At 38.0% G+C, this 23,123-nt stretch overlaps 2 protein-coding genes across 3 annotated transcripts in view; one reads left to right on the forward strand and one right to left on the reverse strand.

Annotated features, from left to right (window-relative positions):
- Positions 1 to 7,186, forward strand: part of LOC139745003 (4-aminobutyrate aminotransferase, mitochondrial-like) — a 34,168-nt gene extending 26,982 nt beyond the window's left edge. Inside the window, exons 8-15 of the mRNA XM_071655407.1 lie at positions 128 to 190; positions 1,680 to 1,743; positions 2,225 to 2,373; positions 3,681 to 3,818; positions 4,348 to 4,515; positions 5,177 to 5,323; positions 6,416 to 6,527; positions 7,068 to 7,186. Of these exons, the coding sequence (XP_071511508.1) occupies positions 128 to 190; positions 1,680 to 1,743; positions 2,225 to 2,373; positions 3,681 to 3,818; positions 4,348 to 4,515; positions 5,177 to 5,323; positions 6,416 to 6,527; positions 7,068 to 7,186 (960 nt within the window). The remainder of the gene's footprint in view (positions 1 to 127; positions 191 to 1,679; positions 1,744 to 2,224; positions 2,374 to 3,680; positions 3,819 to 4,347; positions 4,516 to 5,176; positions 5,324 to 6,415; positions 6,528 to 7,067) is intronic.
- A 4,651-nt stretch (positions 7,187 to 11,837) lies between these two features.
- Positions 11,838 to 23,123, reverse strand: part of LOC139745005 (uncharacterized) — a 176,285-nt gene continuing 164,999 nt past the window's right edge. For both annotated transcript variants that reach the window (XM_071655409.1, XM_071655411.1), the window contains 5 exons: positions 22,585 to 22,660; positions 21,551 to 21,712; positions 18,723 to 20,719; positions 18,172 to 18,280; positions 11,838 to 17,398 (listed from right to left, as the gene is read on the reverse strand). In XM_071655409.1, coding sequence (XP_071511510.1) covers positions 16,656 to 17,398; positions 18,172 to 18,280; positions 18,723 to 20,719; positions 21,551 to 21,712; positions 22,585 to 22,660 — 3,087 coding nt within the window. In that variant the 3' untranslated portion in view covers positions 11,838 to 16,655. The remainder of the gene's footprint in view (positions 17,399 to 18,171; positions 18,281 to 18,722; positions 20,720 to 21,550; positions 21,713 to 22,584; positions 22,661 to 23,123) is intronic.

Here is a 23,123-nt window from a genome sequence, read left to right on the forward strand (position 1 = left end):
GAAATTTTGGTATTTTGGTATTTTGGGGCGTAGATTTCAGCTGGTTCACGTAATATGGTCTTTCTTAAATGTTATTAATGATGGCATCAAAGTGTTTCTTACTGTTTTCCCCTGGTGTATTGCTTAGAGAGATGCTCGTGGTACAGCCCTACCCACTCAGAAGGAGCTGGATTCAGCCATGATGAATCAAGTAAGAATCCTTCCCCCCCCCCCTTTTTGGCTTATCCCCTCCTTTTTTTTAATCCGTATCAATGTGCACTAACTATAGAATGGTGCAATATAACATATTTAGCTTCTTTTGAGTTTGTATAACGCGTGCATATGTGTGTGAAAGTATGTCTACAGGCGTGTGTTTGTCTACAACGCTTGGAAATACTCTTAGTTAAAGGACAAGTTCACCTTCATAAACATAAGGATTGAGAAAATGCATCAATATTAGTAGAACACATCAGTGAAAGTTTTAGGAAAATTGGACAATCGATGCAAAAGTTATGAATTTTTTAAATTTTTGTGTTGGAACCGCTGGATGAGGAGACTACTACAGCTTGTGAGTCATATGCGTACAACAGTATAAAGAAAATATAAAAGAAAATTCAACATATTTTCACTTTTTTCGCATAATAAAAGAGAAATTGACTTGCCTCTTTCTAAAGGCAGGGGGAATAATATTACCCATAACATTTATCGGTAACGAGTCAGGGGATTGTGTACTTTTTTCAAAAGATGGAATTTTGTGAAATTCTCTTTATATTTTCCTTATATTGTTGTACGCATGTGACATCTAAGTTATTCATACACTGCAGTAGTCTTCTCATCCAGCGGGTACTGCACAAAAACTTCAGAAATTCATAACTTTTGAACGGATTGTCTAATTTTCCTCAAACTTTCAATGATGTGTTCTACTAATATTGCTACATTCTCTCAATCCTTATGTTTATGAAGGTGAACTTGTCCTTTAAAGTCTGTGGGAGAAGAGGGCAGTAATGATAGATGAAAGGTAGATAGATAGATAGAGAGAGAGAGAGAGAGAGAGAGAGAGAGAGAGAGAGAAGTGACTTGGGCGAGAGCAAGAAAGCAGAGAAGACAGAAGGAGGTTTTAGCTTTGTACGATAACTGTAAAAGCAATATCTAATAAGTAACCCCTTAAACACTTTCACCAAGAATCAAATCTCAGCATCACTGAGTGAGCCGCTTAAAGGAAAACTCCATTAGATTAGATCATGTAGATTGAGGCTGACTTGAATGTATACTATTCTGTTGATATTCAGTACATTACCTGTTGATAGAAACAAAGGCAGATTACACTGCCTCTCAGAATTACCTTGGAAATCACCCTTGAGGTACATCCCTTATTGCCTACCAAAAGACCTCAATTTTCCCTGTCTATGTCAAATGTAATTCCGAGTAACAGTGGAATAAATCAAACTCTCTTACTCTCTTTTCTTTGGGTGCAAGGCAATAATGTAAACACCTATTGACCGATGCAACAATGCACCAATGGGAGGTAGATGATGTAGGCCTTATGACCTCTTTATAATAAATGTGAAACATCGTTTGAGGTGTTTTTGGAAAAGTAGTCGCAAAGAAAAAGGGAAACCTGTTGATAAAATCCAGTGCTAATACAGTTGTCAGTATTTTGCTAACTAAATTTTAACGTCTTAATCAATTGCACCCCCTAGAGTCCGGGTAGGTCAAGCTTCTCGGTTCTTACCTTCGTTGGGTCTTTCCACGGCAGGTCGCTTGGTAAGTATATCCTTTACAGCTTATAATTCGCGAGCAATAAACACAATAACTTATTTCCCATTATAATTACTCCAGAAACTCCCACGCTTGTGACTCTGATTGCACGAACATGCGCACAATATCAAGTACAGCGTAGTTATTAGAAGGGGAAATTTTTGAGAAAATGGCCTTAGAGCGAGAAATTTTCTCCCAAAGCGAGCAGGAGTTGGAGTGTCTGTATGACTAACTGTTCCAAGAGAAGATGTTCGAGCAACACTTTACAAGGACAGGGGTAAAAAAAATAGAACGCCCAGGCGTTCATGGGGTAGCTTTTATTTTGAAAGGCTCTGTTAAGATTCATAAATGGAATGAATGTTTCAATTTGATTTTGTTTAAGATAGGTAAAACTGATCATTCTCACAAAATACTTTACGATTTCGACGCTGACGTCATATTTTTACGATATGGTATAATGCTGGGTATCACTCTGTTTTACTTGTAGGAACGATGTCGATGTCGAGATCAAAGGCCCAGCACAAGGTCGACCTCCCAGCCTTCGATTGGCCTATGGCTCCTTTTCCTCAACTCAAATACCCCTTGGAGAATCATGAGGCCTTTAACAGAGCTGAAGAAGAACGATGCCTCGCAGCGGTGAGTTGACCCTAATACCATGCCCTTCTTTCGAGTCATTGTACACTGTTATACAACCCTCCTTTCTGTCTTTTCCATTCTTTTTGTATCTGGTTTATCATCGTCAACATCGTCAACATCAGCATTTCATCCCCCCCCCCCTCCCGCACCTCTCTCTGGTTTACTCATAGCTGGTTGAAGTACTGATTATATCCCTGTCAGAAAGAAGACAGCGTCCCACAGTATTTTCACACATTTTTTGAACACACTTTAGAATACTGTGTTCACATTGTTAAAATGTTCCAATCTAACACTGATGTGAACGTTGTGTTTCACTCTGCATTCTTTCCAGCAGAGATATCTCTATTATTGTCTAATAATGAAGTGTTTAAAAATAATATTTTGTGTTTCAACCCATTGATGCTGATAATGTTTGTATATATATGGGCCTATATATATATATATATATATATATATTTTTTTTTTTTTTTTTTTTTGGCTGAATATGTAGACCTATCATGAACTTTATCTATAAATCACACTGTCACAAGAATCAACCAAGTCTTTTCTACCTAAAGAATATCCGAATTTCTGAGTTTAGGTCTAGCTTGGTATAAGGGTATATTCAATAAAAGTTTTACTTTTCTTTCAGGGCGTTATCTAAAAACCCATCAGGGTGAAGTTCTACAAACAAACTAACTTACAATACAAATTCCAAAACAAATTCTGTGTTGCCATCTGTACATAGTGTACATTAGAAAAACAGCAGATGATCCACTGAAATTGCAAACCAGATTTGAAATTATGTAAGTTGAATGTTTCACATGTTTCTATATTTTGGGATGAGAAATGAACCTAGCAAATTTTCGACTAAAAGAGGTATTTTTAATGAGGTCATGAGATGATGACATCATTTTAAGTAAGTCAAGTCTTTAATCATACTAGAGAAGTTAAAATGTATTTAATTTTGTCATAAACTTTTGTCATGTCATAAACTGAAGTAGTCTCCTAATCCAGAGATGAAAACACAGAATCTATTATAGTTCATTAAAAAATGTCCGATTTCCATCAAACTTTCACTAATATGCTTTACTAGTATGCTAGATGCTGTTTTCACTCAATCTGCATTGGTATCCAGGTTTTAGTTTCCTACTTTTAACTGTGATTCAAAAACCTTAGTATTCTATGTGCAATTTCATGTAACTTCATCACTCTGTTTGTTCAATTTTGCTGCCTTATTAAAATTAAGTTCAACAGGAAGAGGGAGTGCATTTGAAATGGTAGATTGTGTACGATTTTTAGTCATCATTGTTAAACCTTTCCTACAGACACGGGAAATCTTTGCGGATTGCCAAGCCAAGGGGCAATCAGTGACGGCCTGTGTGGTAGAACCAATTCAAGCTGAAGGAGGGGACAACCATGCCACGCCCTTCTTCTTTCATTCACTGCAACGAATCTGTAAAGAGGTAGGTTAACACCATTCCTTTCCTCCATCCTTCGCAGTGTTGTTTTCTAGGTGGTTGTCACTTTTAAAGAAAGCCCATGCGATCAACCAAACTTTTATTCTCTCGTCTCCACAAATGATGCTCTGTAATTTCAGGACGGTTGCAATTTGTATACAAACATCCAGTGGAACTATTATGTTCAGACCAGTGCCGTATATAGAATGGCACTCGTTCAGACCATAGACAGACACCCAAGCATTGTCATGTATCTGTCAAGAAAAAAAAAAGGTTACGGTGGCTTAAACATCATGTCCAAGGCAAGATTCGAATCCATGCTCTTCTTTTCAGAATTTCCAATACAGCTTATACCACAGTGCACATTTTGTGTTGGGGGAATGCATTAGATTGCATAGATATGTATGCTGCTTTGCCGAGTTCAATAGCTCTTACTATTCATTGTGTATGAATGACTGCTCCAATAATGAACCAAGCAATGTGGACTGAAAAAAAAAATGTCTACATGTGGATCTGTCCATCTCATGTTTTGCAGTACAATGCAGCATTCGTTGTGGACGAGGTGCAGACCGGTGGAGGACCAACCGGTAGGATGTGGTGTCATGAGTATTGGAACCTACCTGAACCAGCAGACATGGTAGTCTTTAGTAAGAAGATGGTAACTGCTGGGATCTACTACACACCCAAGTATGCCCCTGTTCTGGTAAGTTTAGTATCACAAGTGTGCTAATCGTCTACTTTGTTGTTAAACCCTCACAAGTCGTGTCTATTCAATTCATTTATTCTTTAACCACATATTAGGAAATGAATATTTTATCCTCTTTTACTTGCCTGCATATCCACAGCAGGAATGACACAGAAAACTTGAACTATGATCTCACATTAGATATGCCTGGCTCCCAGTAAAATGTCATATACAGCAATTTTACTTTAGCATTTGAATGTTTTTATGAATTTGGTCCACACTATTTACAAGAAGTACTCAAAATCTTCACATTAGAGTGGAAGCTTCGTTCAAAAAGCATGGACTTATTTGTTATTCTAAACAGATGAACCAAATCTCATGGAGAATAAACATTTGCATAAATTGATGTCTCTACTAAGGAGTAATCCACCCTAGAATTTAAGACAAATTACCAACATTGGCCAATTAGAGTCTGTTTTAAAAATGTGTATTGCAGTCTAAACAACATGGAAACTTTGTACCATTGCAACTGCACATATGCTATCATAGTCTTTCCTTTTCTTGAGCATATAATGACATGTAGTGCAACATACAACTATAGGTGTTGCTAATTATCATTGTTATCATGTCATTCTCCCAACATGCAAACTGGACATTCCCTACTGACCATCAATCACAGCCAATGCAAATCACCAACACATGGATGGGAGACCCAATCAAACTTGTCATACTGGAGGCTGTGATTGACACCATCAGGAGAGATGACCTACTGGGCGTGGTCAAGGAGGCGGGGTCTACCATGGAGGCGGGACTTAAACATCTCCAGGTAAGCTAGTGTTCTGATCTTTACTCTGACCAACAGTTGCAAAAAGAAGGGATTGACATCATCATTGTTTTTGTCATGTATGAAATAATTACAATGATTTCTATATGAAAGCAAAGGAATGCCCATGTAGTATTCTTGAAATGTCATACTTTATGAAGGTTCTATTTTCATTGCAAAAGTTCTTATAATGAAGTCTTGTAAATCAAATGTCAAGACAGAATGTCACAGCTGTCTGAATCCTTTTTTTTTTCAAATCTCACCTACTTATTTACATATCAAGTTTTTAGTTTTTGTTATTTTTTAATGAGACAAGTAGTGCAGAGGACAAGAAGAATAATAGCTTGGATTTCCCTCCATCATTAATGGATTGATAGACAAAAATTCCAAAACACAACAGAAGCTGTGAAATGGCTATTGCATATTCATCATCAGAAAAAAAACCCCAGAATTTTTGCATTCTTATTCCTAGAATCAAAAGCACGGCTAGACAGTTTCTCATATAATGTAGGTCAAATGCCAGGGTGTAAAATATTCTTCTCATACATGTGGGAGCAAGAATTTATTGTTGTAATAAATTGTATATCTGTCAGCATCTGTAAGAATTTAGAAATCTCATTTCTTTCCATTGCTCAAATGGGACATGAAATTGTCCTTGTAGATATCACTGAAAGGCAAAATACTTTCATTTTTTTTTTTCTTGTGTGTTTGGCTGAATTGTAAATCCATATCCCAACAAATCTTGTTTACCTGTTTGATGCTTTCCATGAACATGGTGCTTCTAATGTGAATACTGCTTAAAGCTGCCTTCATCTGTGACAGTCTTAAAATTTCAGAGTTTAGACTGCCTGTAGCTATAAAGAACAATAATCATTCTTGCTTCGGGATTTGGTGGAGTGGTGATAACTAAAAGGAATGACTGCAGACATGGGACTCCAGTCAAATCAAACAAAGTGACTCAAGATCAGTCATATGAAGCAGACAATTATCATATAAAGAGGACAAGACTTTGTAGAAAACAATCCAACTAGATCATTTGTTTTTATACAATAATTATGACTAATCAGAAAATAATTTGCTCCTTGTTTTTACCAGGACAAATATCCCAACCTGCTGTCCAATGTCCGAGGTGTAGGGACCTTTTATGCCCTTGACTTGCCGAATAATTCCCTTGCCATGAGTATGGTAACAAAGACTAAGAATGAAGGTAAGTTTCATTCTTTTGACTATTCAGTGAAAACTTCATCTTTGTGAAAGCCAAAATCATTCTCAAATCAATTTCATTAATGTCATAGTGTGGAAGTATATCTCAAAATAAATGTACATAAGGTACATACAAGGGAAATTAATGATGATATATGGGACTTATAAGGTGCCAAATCTGTCTAATAATTAAGTGCTCTAGGCACAACCATGTGCAAGATACATTTACAAAGTGGTACACAGTAGAAGAAAACAACAAAGTGAAGCAGTACACAACATATAAGAAATGTCATGATGTTATCAAACAATACAAAAAGGTATTCCTGTTGTGAGTCAATCAATTCAATCAATTCAATCATAGTTTATTTCCAATCAACGATTGAGTAAAGATATGAACAATTTTACAACACATTCAAAACTGTAGGAATCATTTATTCATCAGAGTTATCAAATATCGATCATTTTGGATGAGGACAAAATTCTCTTGCATAATCAGAAGTAATTTTGAAACGATTTTGTTCTTAATGATTTAATATTTTTCCAGGTGTGATCATTGGGAACTGTGGACAACGCTCAATCCGTTTCCGACCTTCCCTCATCTTTGATTCAAGCCATGCCAACATTCTGGTAGATGCCTTAGACAGAGCCCTTGCAACTCTGTAACAAACGTGAACATCAGAGCACTCTGATGGCTGTATGTTAAAAATAAGGTGTGGTAAAGATGTGTCTGATGCTAAGATACAGCATTAGTGTCCTAAAACAGAGAGGATGTCTTAAAATAGGTTCAATTCTACCCCATTTTAGAGTAATATTTTGATGTGGTGGATATGCCTTGCAGTGCTGTATCAAATGTATTGCCTATAAACTTCAGTATGCTTTTAAGTATGAAACCTTAGCTCAGGTAAAATATGATCCTTATATAGTGATTTACTTCACTCATACATGTTTCATACTCTGCATAAATGTATAGAGTGAAAGGTCTTCACAGCCACAAACACACTGTCATACTGTCACAGGATGTCCATGACTCTGAATACATTTCACATTTCCTAGCTGCATTGTCTCTGACCCCCATCACTGTTGACCAGTCCTACATGAACTTTGACCCTTGGGTATCACTGATGACCAGTCCTACATGACCTTTGACCCCTGGGTATCATCATTGCCAAGTCCTGTATAAGAAAGGATTACATGTATGACTGCTACAAATGGCTCTGCTGAGTAACATGACATAATACAGGCAAAATATCTATATAGATGATATGCTTAAACATGAGCAAACATTTGAAATAAAACTGTGCCTAAATTAAGCAACCTGAGGGAGGAATAGGTATAAGGTGCTCCATATTGCTGTCATGCAAAATGCATTCTGTACATCTGAATGCTGAAAGAGAGAAATGCCCTGTACAAATTTTGTCATATGTCTGATAATTTGTCTAACTATGGCATCTTATTGAATTGATAATTTGGCAGAAGTTTGAAGTATGGCATTTTTAAACCACAACAATACAATTTTGATATATGCCCTTCAATTCATAACATAAGGACACTGCAATGGAAGTAGAGGAAAAAAAAGTTAGTGAGTGATTGCTGAAATCAGTCAGGAAGAGAAAGAGAGAGTGAGAGAGTGAGAGAGAGAGAGAGAGGTAGAGATGAAACTTTATCTTTTTTAAAGTTCTTCAATGATTACATATTTGATGTGAGAGCAAGTTGCTGTGGATGTGCTGTCATTAGACACTGTTATGTGCTTTCTGATGAAGTGTATTTCTCTAGGAAATATAAATATAAATCCCTGATAAATATCAATTTTTTTTTGATGAACCACGGAGCCAAATGTAGCTCTATGGATGAACACACACAGATTGTAAATAGTAGGCCTAGCAGTGTTATCTAAGATGGGCACTCCTGTAAATCTCTACTTGCACCTTAACCCGTTGAGGACGAGTCCAGAGTATACTCGGGCAAGTGTCTATGGGAAATGCGTGTTGTAGCAAAAGCAGTCCGTCCTCAACGGGTTAATACTGATTTTGCAGAAGAATAGATTGTGTACTTCAGTTTTGTGCTTTATGAATAGATACATTGATAAAGTGATTAATACATTATATATGTATTGGTGTGTTCTAGAAAGCTCTTGAACGTGTTATTCTTTGGTCCTGTTTTGCAGTCTTGTCAAATGAACAAAAGTGACAATGAGAAACAATATTTATTGCTAGATAATATCTAAACTTACAGCTAGCATAAAGCTGCTGTGGATTATCATGTATCCAAGTTCCACCATGGGTCCTTTCCCCTTCATACCTCAATGAGCAACATCTTGCTCTGCACTCTGTATAACTCATGTAAATTTTTGTAATATATCAGAATAAAACTGCATGAACATTTTGGAATTTTATGTATAATATCTTTTATGTGTACATACTCACTTGTTGTTCATCAACCCACTCTGCTACTTTTAGAATTATTGATTGATTTTGTACAAATGAAAGAACATAGTAATAAAGGTGTTTGGGATGCAGTGTCAGCAATACTGTATAATCCTATGTAATGGCAAATATGCAAAGTAAATGCTAACAGCCTGTTGAGTGGGCAGAAATATAGTGTAAAGTCTACACCTAATAAATGAATGTACATTTTGAAATATGAGAAACCTGTATGAAGACTTGAGCCTTCCTCTGTCTCGTCAGCTTGCATGACATTACCATTTCAGACATCACAATGAACTACTAGTATTGGCAATCAGTGGGTGATGGCAGTAGACACTTTCTTGATTTCCACCCTCAACACGTCCGCTCACTTTTAAGACACTAACACCATTAATGACACAGTGGATAAATTACACATGGTGTATTCCAATGCAATAGTAACTTGTGGGATGTTCACATACACGTATACTGTAGATATCAATCTATCCCTGTTGTGTTTTGGAAATATTAAGAAACTTGTTGCATTTCAATTCTTCCTCTAAATCACTTGGCTGAAACAAAGCATGCACGGCTGAATCTTTACATCTATTTCATCATCATCATCATCCAATTATCATAACCCACTGAGAGTAATCTTTCTCACCATCACCATCCTCATCATTTCATCTTTTATTCATCATCACCACCAAAATAATTGGCATCATCCCCTTCACTGCAGTCTGGTTTTATCTGTGCCTCAGCAAGAACAGCAAAATGTGTACGACGAAAGAAACAAGTGATATTATGTGACTTTTAATTGCATGAAGCTTTTAATGTATAAGCCACTACTCCACTGCTGGTGACAATCAAAAGGGAAGTCTGTACAGTATAGCAACATTTCATGACAAGTCTTTTTCTCTTTCCTTCCATTTCTTAATACAAATCAAAACTTCAAGGCCTTTTTTTCTTCATGAAATACGTACACACACACAAGGGTGCAAAAAACATAAATACAGATGCACACACACATATAAAAACAAGTAGATATATTCAATGGACATCATAGATCATACCATTGCAATTGCAACTGTATATTTGACTATAGTCTTTCCTTTTCTTGAGCGCATAGAGACATACACATCAGGTTATGCACTATTTAAGTGTTGGTAATAATAATTATTAGTATGATTACTATTAAGATTATGATGATGACTATTATCTTTACTATAATTTTATTATCATTATTATTATTATCATTATTGCTATTACTATTATCATTATCATTATTATCATTATTATCTTTATTATTATTATTATTATTATTATTATTATTATAATTATCATTATTATTATCATTGTTATTGTTGCTGTTATCATTATAATAATCATGCTTATCATTACTATCATCATAACTCTCATTACCATTACCATTATATATCTTCCATGTTTTTGCAACATCTTACATTATTATTATCACCTAATTTGTTCAGACAGTTGTGGCTTATCAAAATCATGATTTCTTGTCTTCCACAGAAAAGAAGTAGATATTTAGTGTCAAAGTCAAAAAATTCTTCCTTATTTCCTTGATACCACTGATATACTCAAAATTAGTTCTTGAAAAGGTACATTTATCCTTCTTTTTATTTTCCCCTACTGAATTACCTAGTGTGTACAAGTGATATGCAATGAATCTAGCTCCAGAGCATATGGGGCTCTTGCCAGAATTCCAAATTGAAGCAAAGCACTGAAAACAGTGAAAGTTATGAAGTTTGTCTTCATTCACTTGATTAAGGACAAGCACTGACTATTAACTTCATGCACAAACATTTCTTCAAAATATTTTGAAGCAACATACTGTATAAGTGGTTTCTTTCGCGGTGGCTTTATTTTCGCGCTTTTTGCGCTTTGAGGTTGAACCGCGAATTTAACATCACGCGAAAATGTTTTGAACTCGTAGCTTGTTACAACGCTATCATTACCGACCGCGAATTTAAACACACGCGAAAAAGTCGGCACCGATGGAAACCGCGAAAGTTTCTGTACGCGAAAGAAACCACTTGTACAGTAATGATTGTCCTACATATGGGTATGATACACACATTAACTTCTCTTCTTAGACTTCTAAAACTTCACAGAGCTTTACTATGTTACATTACTCTGTTTCAATGCAAATACACTTGTAAATCTAGACTGGTAACTTACGCTTTATCGGAATAAACCTTCAACCTCTACTATTATTAGATGTATTATCATGGGTGTTGGGATATTTCCTCTTTTTATTTAATGTACAAGAATGTGCACTATGAAACAAATGAAACATGTACAAAGCAACAGAAAATCTTCATCAAAAATGTAAAATGATACAGGAAAAATATTGATGAGGTGTTCTGTAAGGATCATTTAAAGAGTATGGGATCCTGCGGCTTTGTACAATGACTTTATAATAAATTCCTTATTCTCTTCCAAGAGGGGAAAGTCTCAAGTTGTAAATTAAGTATGGATAAATCTTCCTGTCACAGGAATGCAGGTTTTTACACAGCTAGTTTATAATGATCTCCTTATACAAACAAAGGGTAGGATTTGTGCTTCATCTCTGGAAAGGTACATTCTTTTATACCATGGTACATATAACTATGCAGAAACTATAATTTATCAGTAGGTAGATAGATAGCCAGTTCCTACTTACATGGGTCACTGTGGTAAGAAAACATAATGTATAGGAGCTAATAGACCATCTCACATTTGCCTTAAGTTGGTAGGGAGACAAGCAGATTTCACTATTTGCTTCTAGGATTTATCTATTCATTTATCTATTTATTATTATTTATTTATTCATTTACTATTATTATTATTATTATTATTTTTTTTTTTTGGGGGGGGGGGGGGCTGTGGGCAAATGGCTTAGAGAGCCATGTGTGGTTCTTGTTCACTTTCACCCAGATAATTAACACAAAGTTGTCTGCCAAAGCCCTTTGACACACTTATATTTAAGGAGTATTAATATCCCAAAAATGTGACGTGGAAGAGGCCCTTAGAGGTATTCCAAATAAACTTCTCATTGCTTTTGAATTTCCTCCATGATTTACTAAACATTGATTTTAAAGCCAGTGCTTATGAAGTTCATTCCAAAAAGAATTTCATAAATACCCTTTCCATGTGTGTCTGTGATTTCCTTGTATGTATCCACTCATTGCAGCTAATACAAAATCATCAAAGCTGTGTAATTGTGAATGTGAATGCTGCATGCATGCTACGCACAGTACACCCCCATACATTGCAAATTGCCTCAGTACCACGGAAAACATGAAGTGTCTGAACCCCGCACTCAGCATACAGTATTAGGTGAGTGTATGGTATGTTGCTACAGTTGGCCAAGCCATTGTGCACATATGTATACTACACGTAAAGATCCACATGAAAATATCCAATCTGTGCGATCATTGCCTACTGATATTGCCTGTTGACAAGTAAAAATTCAAGACACATACATGTTTTAGAGCAATTTGGAATATTCTTCTTATACTCTTTCATGTCACTAAATTGCTTTTCAAGACATTGATACACTTTCAATCTAAGAAGCCCATTGTGAACAAAAGGGTGTATTCATCAAAAAGAAATAATGTAATACTGTGGCACAAACATAAGTTTTTCTACTTGAAAAACATCTTTATATATGGGGATTGCCACCTTGAAACTCAGTGTTTATTTACACTGGGTTTGGCTTTAATTTGCAGAAATGCTAGCAGACACAAAACTATTGTGTTTTGTTCTTTTAATGATAGGATATATTCAATGTTGGGAATGTGCATGCTTTCATGCATCACCACAAATAATTACTAATAAATTCTTGAAAGAAACTACTTCTATTGCATACCACCAATATTTATAAAACATATATTGCAGTACTTGATTGGTTCAAAATAAAACTTTCACCTCTTAAATAAGTCCTTCACCTCCAACACTCAAATAACAGTGGAATTCCCAACAAACCACGAAGTGACACCACATAGACTTGCACAGTGAGCACACTAATGATACCCACTCTTCATTGATGATTCTTTCTCAATTCTAGAAATGTCCTATATTATTTATATATTACAATATCACACAAAATACGACAATTAAAATATAGCAAAGTGACTGTGGAAGACCAAACAATTTGAACATTTTGTTTGTTTCTTTGTTTTTTTCAAACTTTTTCTGTCTTTGATGGTGATGTATCTGTTTGCATAGCATTTCAACACCAAACTAATATCTACAACTTTAGGCCGTCATTTGATTTTGATGAGTAATTATAAAAAGAAAAGAAAATTAATCACACTTGGTATATCACAGAGTTCTATATACAACATCTTACTTTACATATTCTGATACAACATATACACCTCAGAAATATACTGGGGGAACTCAGTCTTGATGCTTTCAAATTTCTGAAAAAAATTACACAAAACCACCCCAAATTTTTTACTCTATTCTTATATTCATTATGATTAATATCGATATTCATGATAATACTCATTTTGTAAACTTACTCTTATTTACAAATTATGTGAATTCTATTGGACTGGAAAGATATGCATGAGATGATAAATTAAATAGAGACAGTATATCGTCTATCAAAACATATTGGAAACACAAAGAAAAGAGAAGGAAATAGCTACCTGAAATGCATCAAAGCTGTTGAAAACCTACAGAAGTTCTTGCATTCCCAACTAACCCACATCAAATCCAAACACCAAACAATCAACAATTGAACACATGTTTACAGAACCTTAAACTGCAAATAAATAAACAAATAACAAAATAACAAATAAGGGAGGAAAGAAATGAGAGAGAAAGAAGAAGAGATAATGAAGACTCAAATATGGAGGAGGAATCTGAAAAAAAAAAATGAATACGCAGAGACTGAACATAAGACTACCTCTATACTTGGCACAGAGGTGGAATGCTTGCTAGATGAATCATGTTTGACAGAATTGGAAAGAGAGAAGATAGTAACAAAAGAATCACCAACCTTCTACACTCCTCAGATGGAAACATCAAGTGTTCCTAAACTCAAATATAACGTTGCTACTATCTAAGCATGACAGGATAAAGAGCCAACAAAGTTCACTCAAGTCATCATATCCTACCAAAAAATCATACTAGAAGAACAATACAAACAACATCAAACTACATATGAAAAAAAAAACCCACCAGCATAACTTCCATCTTGAAAATATCTACAAAGGACCTATGTCCCATGGCAAGGGGTGGTTTTAAAGTCAGTATTTCAACAGTATTTGCAGTACAGAGAAATGGTATCATGTTCACATGGACTCATTATGCATTACCATTACTTTTCACAGATAGACTGCATGCAGCGACTATCTCTGTGGTTTGTAAAATGATAAAAATACATATTTGTTGCAAAATGAAGTCTTGATAGCCATATCATATCTCTTGTGAAGAATGCTAGCTACAGGAATTAATTGACCCCTCCAACTAAGGGAATCACTCGGTACAAGTAAGATGACATTCTGAGTCAGGTATGCCCTTTGCACTCATAAATCTGGTGAAAAATTTGCTATGGTCCGGGGTTAATAGATTGGTAACCAAACACTATTGGTTATCACCATACTCATCACATTATCTAGGGTGTTTTTCAAAGAGCAGCCTCACTTACAGACAATCTAAAGAGAGAGTGAGATGGGTAAAAAGAGATAAGTCTGTAGATTCAGGTGGTAGATCTAATTGAACACAAGAAAATAATAGCTGCATTCACACACAGCAGTGAGTTTTTTTTTCTTTCATCCCAAAGTGAAAATCAAATTGATTTTGCCCATGTTCACACACAGCGAAAAGAAAAGGGTCACTTGGCTCCAAATGATGCACTTGAATGTCCAGACTGTGCATACATGTACCTCAACAAATGACAGGAGGGTGATCCCAGCACCTGAGTGTGTAACCTAGTGTGTTGAGTTGCATTGTGGGATGAAAGATTTGTTTAATTTTTATTTTCACATCGCGCGGCAAAACCAAAAACCGAAAAAGAAAAAAGAGAGAAAACGATAAGTTATTTGGTGTGTCTGAATGAGGCTAATGTATTCTCTTACATACTTCATGTGAACAGGTCTCTCCTGAGGCATGAAATCCTGGGGGGCATTTTCACCGACAAATTTGCTATCAGCCAATCAGACGCAAGGATTTCAGTAGCTTTTAACAGTTGTCAGTGTAAATCACTGACAAAAAGTTTCATGAAACGGTCCCCAGCTGTTCATCTCAACCCATCATGTTTGTATTTTTCCCCTTTTGTTTCATTTTTTAAACACGACATATGAGTGCAATTCTTTGATGCTTTGTAATGACTAGGGTAAAAGGTCCAATTATGTTTGAAGCTATTCTGTTAATCTCAGGGAGAAAAACTGCCCCAGAGAGGTGGAAAATTTGATGAATTCCCGTATCTAAAAAGTACATGTACACGTATATGTCCCTCTAAATGTGTGCATGTACCCAAGATGTTGATTTTCTTTGTCTTAGGATATTACCTCAAAGTTCTATACACACAAACACACACACACAAAACTATGTCTGAACTACAATGCAGAAGTGACTCATAATGCAACTTCAATATCAAGTTCATCAGACAAAGTAAGACATTTCCACAAATTTGGGGGTTTTCCCTCATTTTGTTGTAGCATATTTCCCTAAACTGCAAACTGCAGTATTGCTAGGCATTCTATCTGAGGAGGGAGAAAAATAAAGAAGTTACAAATCATTGATATCAATCCAAATATTCATCACCACAGGTCTTGTAGGACAAACTTTCAACAAAATCTAACCCTAGTACTCCTTTACATGGGTAGATACAATGTAGTCCATAATGCCACTTGCAGTAGAATGTTCTATTGCAGGATGGTCCTACAATTACATGCTGCTGGGTCATTTTGAGTTCACTTCTCTTGCTGTTTTTCACTTTCAAATCGTTAAACATCTTCAAATATCCATGAACACTTGAATAGCATAGAATAAGGATTGCAGATATTTGTGCATCACTATATAATAAGTCCAGAGACTCTGTTTTTAAATCTTAGTTATTTACTTCATACACTAGCACACACCCTCCATTCACACAAAGACATAAACTTTTACAAATTGCAGTTGTCCATGACATTAAGTAAAGATCACCATGTATCTAAAGCTTTTTCAGAGCCAAATGTGGCTTTCACAAACTTGGTGCTGACCAATGCTAAACTGAAACATATACTATGCGGTGATCCTTGCCTGAACTGTGGCTCGTCTCTTGCCTAGAGTAAGAGCCATGGTATGACAGACAGGTAACACAGCCAGTCAATCAGTAACCTTGATAAGAGACTGAATGGTAACTAAGGTGAATGCCTGCTGGCATATTTCTCGCAACAATGTCCATCGCCTACAAAACTCTTGACACCTAAAACTCTCTCAAAATGACAAAAACATGAGAAAAAGGAAAATGAATTTGGAAATGTCAAGTCTGTCTCATTGTAATGAGCAAAAGAAACACAAAAGTAGGAGAAATCCAGAACTCCCAAAACAGCTCCAGGGACATATGAATGGGAGGTTTGAACATACAGCCAAAAATATTGAGCAACATACACTGCAGTCTCTGTTGCACTGACTGGAAGTATCGTGATGTGAAGGTAATTTGTCATATGGAATTTGTTAAACATATTCATAAAAAGAAATAAAGAAGATGTCATGAGCATCTTCTATCAGTCTGTTACATGTATGTCCCAAGCATCATCATTAAGGTCAAACAGGTTGAGAGAAAATGGCTCCTTTCCAAGGGGTGTCCCCTCTGCCCCTATACTGGTTGGTGGAGTCACACTTACAGGTGTGAGACCTGATCCTGTAGAGGGCATCATGAGGTCAAGCCAGTTCATCTCTGAGTCACTGCCCGATGGCTGGCCAAGCATACCACTACTAAGTGATGCCCCGTCCCCACTCACAGACCAAAAGTTGGTATCACTGTCTACCTGCATACTTGGCAGATCAAATGGTAGCATGTTACCATTGTCCTTATCAGCGAGGCTGGAGGATGCCAGCTGGTTGTCTCTATGGACATCCTGCTGAGGCTTACCAAGGTCCAGGGAGGGCAGTGCAAGATCAGAACCATCAACATCCATTGGAAGCTCCACTGGTGATGGGGATGGTGCTGCTGCCAAGCTGGTAGAGGTGTGGGGGATTGTGATGGGTGTGGCAGGGTTGGTAAGCTGTTGTTGCTGCTGCTGCTGCTGTGGATGGGGAGGAGGGGGAGGTGGAGTCTGGTGATGATGTTGATGGGGATGATTTTGATGGCTGGTAGTCATCGATGTTGATGGGCTGCTTTGAGTGAGTCTCTGTGCACTGGTAGTTGGCCCAATGCTCAGTCCAGGCATGGAGGCATGAGGCTGAGGCAGCCGTGTTGTACTAAGGTTAATCATATCCTTGTTCTTTGGAGTGGTCGGAATTTGATCTAAAAGTGGAGTAAAAGAGAAGTGTAACATATACAATAAAATGTCTTAATGATCACAATTACAAGCATAAGTCAATGATCTATGACCTATGATTAGAAAGATTCTGTTCAGTCTTCTGGATATGTATCACCCATCAATCACTGAAGTATTAGCATTGTGCTGCAATTGCCAACACTTCTGGTTCAGATTCTCCATTATTTAGGCAGGTATTGATGCAATACTTCAGGTGAGAACATTCTTCTCTTTTCTAAAACGTTCTCTATGTCACACATCTAAAATTGCGATAGAATGTTTTTGAAGAGGTAACACTTAGCAATTTGCAGGTTTTTGATAAAGTGGCATACGTCGGATTGTATACCAAAGGTTTTCATAATCACATTTAAAGGGTAGTGCCAGACTACGGCTTGTGAATGTTATATGACAGATACACCACCATATAACAACTATTCTTATCATATATATGCTTACTGACTACACAAATGGAAAATATTCATGCAGTCTCTTGCCGGTTTGAGGCTGTGTAACGATACATCACTTGGTGTTATCTTGCAATATAGAGCCGTATATGGCTCACTCCTGAATACACCCAGACAAATCTTAAAAAGGTCTCCTTTATTACACATTACTATACATTGGATTATTGAAATAATTTCTAGTACACAGGAGAGTTCAAAGTTCAGAGATCATGCGATTGGAATGCAACCAGGAACTGGTTCTGTACAAGTGAAGACTGACAAGTGAAATAAGCCGTAAGAAGAGTCACACTACTTACAGCCATGATCCACCAGCACCTCTAACAAGTCATCGAGGTCCTGACTCTTTGTCATTCGTAGCTCTCCTGACTCAGTGCTTCCTGGGTTCAGCAGGTTTCCCAGATGGGCCTGAAGAAAGACACACAACAAACATACCAAAAAACAAATCATTATAAGATTGTAGGTGCATTCATAACATCATGTTATTCGCTATGCATTTTAATTTCGCAAATTTCGTGAGAGCCAAGAATCACAAATTTAACATGCATATGGAAGTTATTGTCTACACTAAATGCATTGAATGCCTGTCGCAATGCCAGCGGCAGCTTCGACAGTATACACTGAGGACTGAAATCTATCAACCTCAACTGCACTAAACCAGTCAGAGAAACACAGAACAGATACACATTTGCATGAGCAAATACCAACTGTTTTACATTGAGGATTCTATGTTCATTGCACTCCTTTACTTCTAAGATAAACTGATTCCATGACATACCTGTTCCTTCTAAGATAAACTGATTCTATGACATACCCGTTCCTTCTAAGATAAACTGATTCCATGACATACCCGTTCCTTCCTCTGTCTCTCCTTGCTCTGTCTCACAGCTTCTTCATAATTTGGTGGGGGACTGCTGAAACCTGCCCCCACACTGAACATGTTCATCATTGCAGGATCTGTGGGACTGCTGGGCAGAGACGAGGATTTCTGTCCTGACACAACTCCATTAGCCACCATGGCTGGCTTAGAATCAGTGGAGGTCTTGGCAGAGAACTGGAAAGGCTGGCTGTTTGGGGGAGGAGTGGAGAAGGAGAAGGCTCTCTGACCTTGGCCAAGGGAGTGCAGTAAATCCTGTGCTTGGAACACAGGTGAAATGACCTGTTTAGGTGGAGACTGGGACTTGACTTGGCTGGACATAGGAGGGGGAATGGTGGTAGAGGTGATGGTGGTAGGAAGGGACATGGTAGAAGACAGGCTTGAAGGCAAGACATTCATACTGGATAGCTTCATAGGAGAGCCTGTGGGAGATGACTGGCTAACAGCGGCTGCTGCAGCCACTGCTGCAGGATGAGGTGGTGGTGGGGGTGGAGGTGGTGGTGGGGGTGTTGGCAAGTACTGCGTCTGTTGTTGCTGTCGCAGTTGGAGCTGTGATAATGTCAGAGCTCTCTGAAGTTCCTCTATCTTCTGTTGCTGCTTTCTCAAGATGTCACTGTCGACCTGGGATGCTGCAAAGCCCAATTCTGCCGACATGTCCATCATTTCCAACCGCAAGCTGCTTTCACTGCTTTCTGTAGGCATGGTGTGCTTTCCTGTGACTTGTGAGAGCAGTGAAACAGGGGGAGTTGCTTGCTTCTGCTGGGTATCAGAACCCTGGCTGAAGACTGAGGGTGGTGAGGATACTGGAAGGGAGGAACAGGAGCTGGGAACGGTTGTCTGTGGGGCCACTTGGAATGTGATTGGGGACATGGGATCAAAGGCACTGCCTGGGGAAGGTGGTTCTGATGGCTCTGATGACACTGAAAGAGGTGATTTAAAATCAGGAGGTGACACTGGAGGGGAACTCATGGATGGCCTGGCGCTGCTGGTCTCACTGGCTACCTCCTGGCCCATGTCTGTAGAGCTGGTAACCTTCGTGCCTCCAATAGAACCAGTAGAGGAGGAAGTCACATCTTGATTGGATGTGGTTGCCGTGGAAATGGGTGACATTGAAACATCGGCATATGGGCGTAATCGCTCCACTAGTTGTGGCTTTGTGCCTGACACATGAAGTCCTCTGTTTTTTAGCTCCATCTTGAGCTCTGACACTTTCATATCTTCAAGGTTGGAAAGAATCCGTGTCTTTGCGTTGACTGTGCTCAGTTTGTCCTGAGGCACAGGTGATGAAGAGCTTGTTACAGTAGTGCTACTTGGAGACTGTGCACCTGGGTTGATAGGAGAGAGCTTTGAGGAGGTCATACTGGGGGCATTAGGAAGGATGAGTTGGTGGTGCTGCTGCTGCAGGAGCTGAAGTTGTAAGAGCAGCTGTTGCTGCATCAAAAGGAGGTTGTAGGGGTTGCCATTGTTAGGTGGAATAGACAGTTTGCTGGCTGTCTCATTAGGTGGCTTGTATTCATGAAACTTGATCTCCTTGGGTTTGTTACGCTTTGTCTGCTTCTTTCGAGCATTTCTGGAGTTTGAAGATGAGGAGGCACTGCTCTTACCACTAGAGGGAGAGGAGGAGGTGACGTTAGCCACACTGCTGAAGGGGGAAGGGCTGGTCACACCTGGCTCCTGCTTTATGGTAATTGTTGATGATGGTGTTGGAGGCATCTTGATGTGGCCAGGACTACTGGATGTAGATGTGATACTGTAAGTGTTAGCTTGCTGCTTGTCATAGTAGGAAGTGAAGTCAGGTGGTGATGGGACGCTGCCAACACTGCTGGGAGGGTTATCTGACTGCTGAGAGTAAGACTGAGGTGGTGAGAGGGGATCATCACTACACCCTTCTTGACTATCTTCATCAAAGTTGAATGCTGATGTGTCACATGTCTCCATGCTGCTGGTCTTCAAGAATTTCACCTTGCCATCTGCATTGAAGCGAACAAGAAAAATTGACTTCATTCATTGAATTGTTGCAAATGTGACATGTATCTGTAGTTAGAGTGCTTTCAGCCCTGAACATTGTAAGCTACTGACAGTCTCTGAGTCCTATCACTGTCAGTACTGAATATCATAACTTTTACAGTGCCGTGCATAATACCATGGAAAACTTTGTCCAATGGCTGTCTATACCTCTACCTCCCAGCATGACTTAGTATCATTCCTTTTTAGAATAATTCTTATGACAAATCAAAGAAAGCTAACTTACTGCACTGGTTACTACAGCCCTGTTTTAACAGACTTTACCCTGACAATGTTGGGAAGCATGGAGAACAAATTCCTCGCCTTGGATAATAACACTGCAAGAAAGAGTGAGGGGTACTGTTTTAACAGACACACACTGAAAGCCTTCTCCAAGTAGGTTTTTATAACATCCCTTCCATTCCTGTGCAAAGGGGCATGGTTATACTCCATGCTTGTGATTGGCAAGCGGTAGGTCATTCGTTTGGACTATTGGGCATACGTGTGTTGAGTGTATCAAAGGAAGGTTACTGCAATAGCATTTTAACAGAAGGGTTGTAGGGGCAATTACCCGAGCTGACTACGATAAAATTTGGAAAAAGTTACTGCAACGGTGTCTGAGCAACATTTTGCGGGGATTGTTGTAACTGGCAAGGTAAAAAAAAAAAGACTGCTTGGACACAGTTGAGGTAACTCTGGTTTGAAAGACTCTGTTAAAACAGGGCTTGAGTTACATAATCTTGTCATGAAAGATTCGGGCTTGAGTTACATAATCTTGTCATGATTGCAATCCTCACCCTTGACTGCTTGCTCTACAAACTGCTCTGCCTTCAGGATATTTCCTTCAATGAGTTCCAGTGGTCCTGGTCTATTTTTGATCTTGCAGTCCAAGTCCTGTTCTATCCGTGCCCTCTTTAGTCTCTGATGGGTAGCACTGACCATTGGTTCCATGGTAGTATCTAGTCAAGAATGAAAACATGTAGGCACACAGTGAGTTCATGAATGTCTGTTTGCATGGGTGAAATATGTGTTTGTATGGGTAAAATGTGTGCTTGCATGAATGAAATGTGTGTTTGTATGGGTAAAATGTGTGCTTGCATGAGTGAAATGTGTGTTTGTATGGGTAAAATGTGTGCTTGCATGAGTGAAATGTGTGTTTGTATGGGTAAAATGTGTGCTTGCATGAGTGAAATGTGTGTTTGTATGGGTAAAATGTGTGCTTGCATGAGTGAAATGTGTGTTTGTATGGGTAAAATGTGTGCTTGCATGAGTGAAATGTGTGTTTGTATGGGTGAAATGTGTGTTTGCATGTGTGACATGTGTGTTTGTATGTGTGAAATGTGTGTTTGTATGGGTAAAATATGTGTTTGTATGGGTAAAATGTGTGTTTGTTTGAGTGAAATGTACATTTGTATGGGTGAAATGTATGTTTGCATGGGTAAAAACTTACATGCCATGCATGCAAAGGAATAAAAGACAGCTAGGTTGATAACACAAGATTTCAAGTGTAAAATCCCAACATCAGAGATCATAATCATCACAGTATTGCCAATACTATTACTTCCTTCACATCAATAGTATGATGATTACCAGCTATGGTTACTGATGGTACCATCACAACTCATCACCCTCACCATCATTACTGGCTTCCCTAGTGTCATGATCATTAGAAACTACCACTATCTATATTCTCATGGGCATTATCACCCCCATAGCCACTACCACCATCACCACCATCACCACCATCACCATCATCACGATCCTCCTCCTCCTCCTCCTCCTCCTCATCATCATCATTTTGTTCAACATCCTAAGAAAAACACCACAGTACCTTCCAGAATGTGTTGATGTACCAGCTGGGCCTTGTCTGGTCTCAATCTCATTTTCCTCTGTAGACTATCACCCACCTGGTGCACAAATAAGTGAAGAGAGTGACACAGAAAGAAGGGAAAATATTATTAACAAAACAAATAAAACTAGGATAGTTGTGTACAAATGGCAGCAGAGCCACATGATAAAAATGTGTCATCATTCATTTGAAACAATCATGTGTGTGTGAATAGATGGTGTATTATCCATGGCACAGCATTGGTGCATTTATCTCCTGTACATGACTAGTACTGTATGTGAGATTCTTGTCCACTGAGACAGGTATCATGTCCTGTTCAAGATTCTGGTGCAATTGTAATATGGAGAAAAATACAAATTGACACTATCAGCAGAACCAGCCTAGGACTGATACAATGAACTGCAGTACAATTGAACTACATAAATCTTCCACTTTGACTGTTATATTAAACATTGTTTGCACAACAGAAATGAAAGAAAATAAACCTGATTGTCATGTTGTACTAAGGAGCTCACCAAGAG

The sequence above is a fragment of the Diadema antillarum genome, unplaced genomic scaffold (genome assembly GCF_040938485.1).
Source record: "Diadema antillarum isolate AM-2024a unplaced genomic scaffold, OU_Dant_1.0 seq00001227_RagTag, whole genome shotgun sequence".
Classification (NCBI taxonomy): domain Eukaryota; kingdom Metazoa; phylum Echinodermata; class Echinoidea; order Diadematoida; family Diadematidae; genus Diadema; species Diadema antillarum.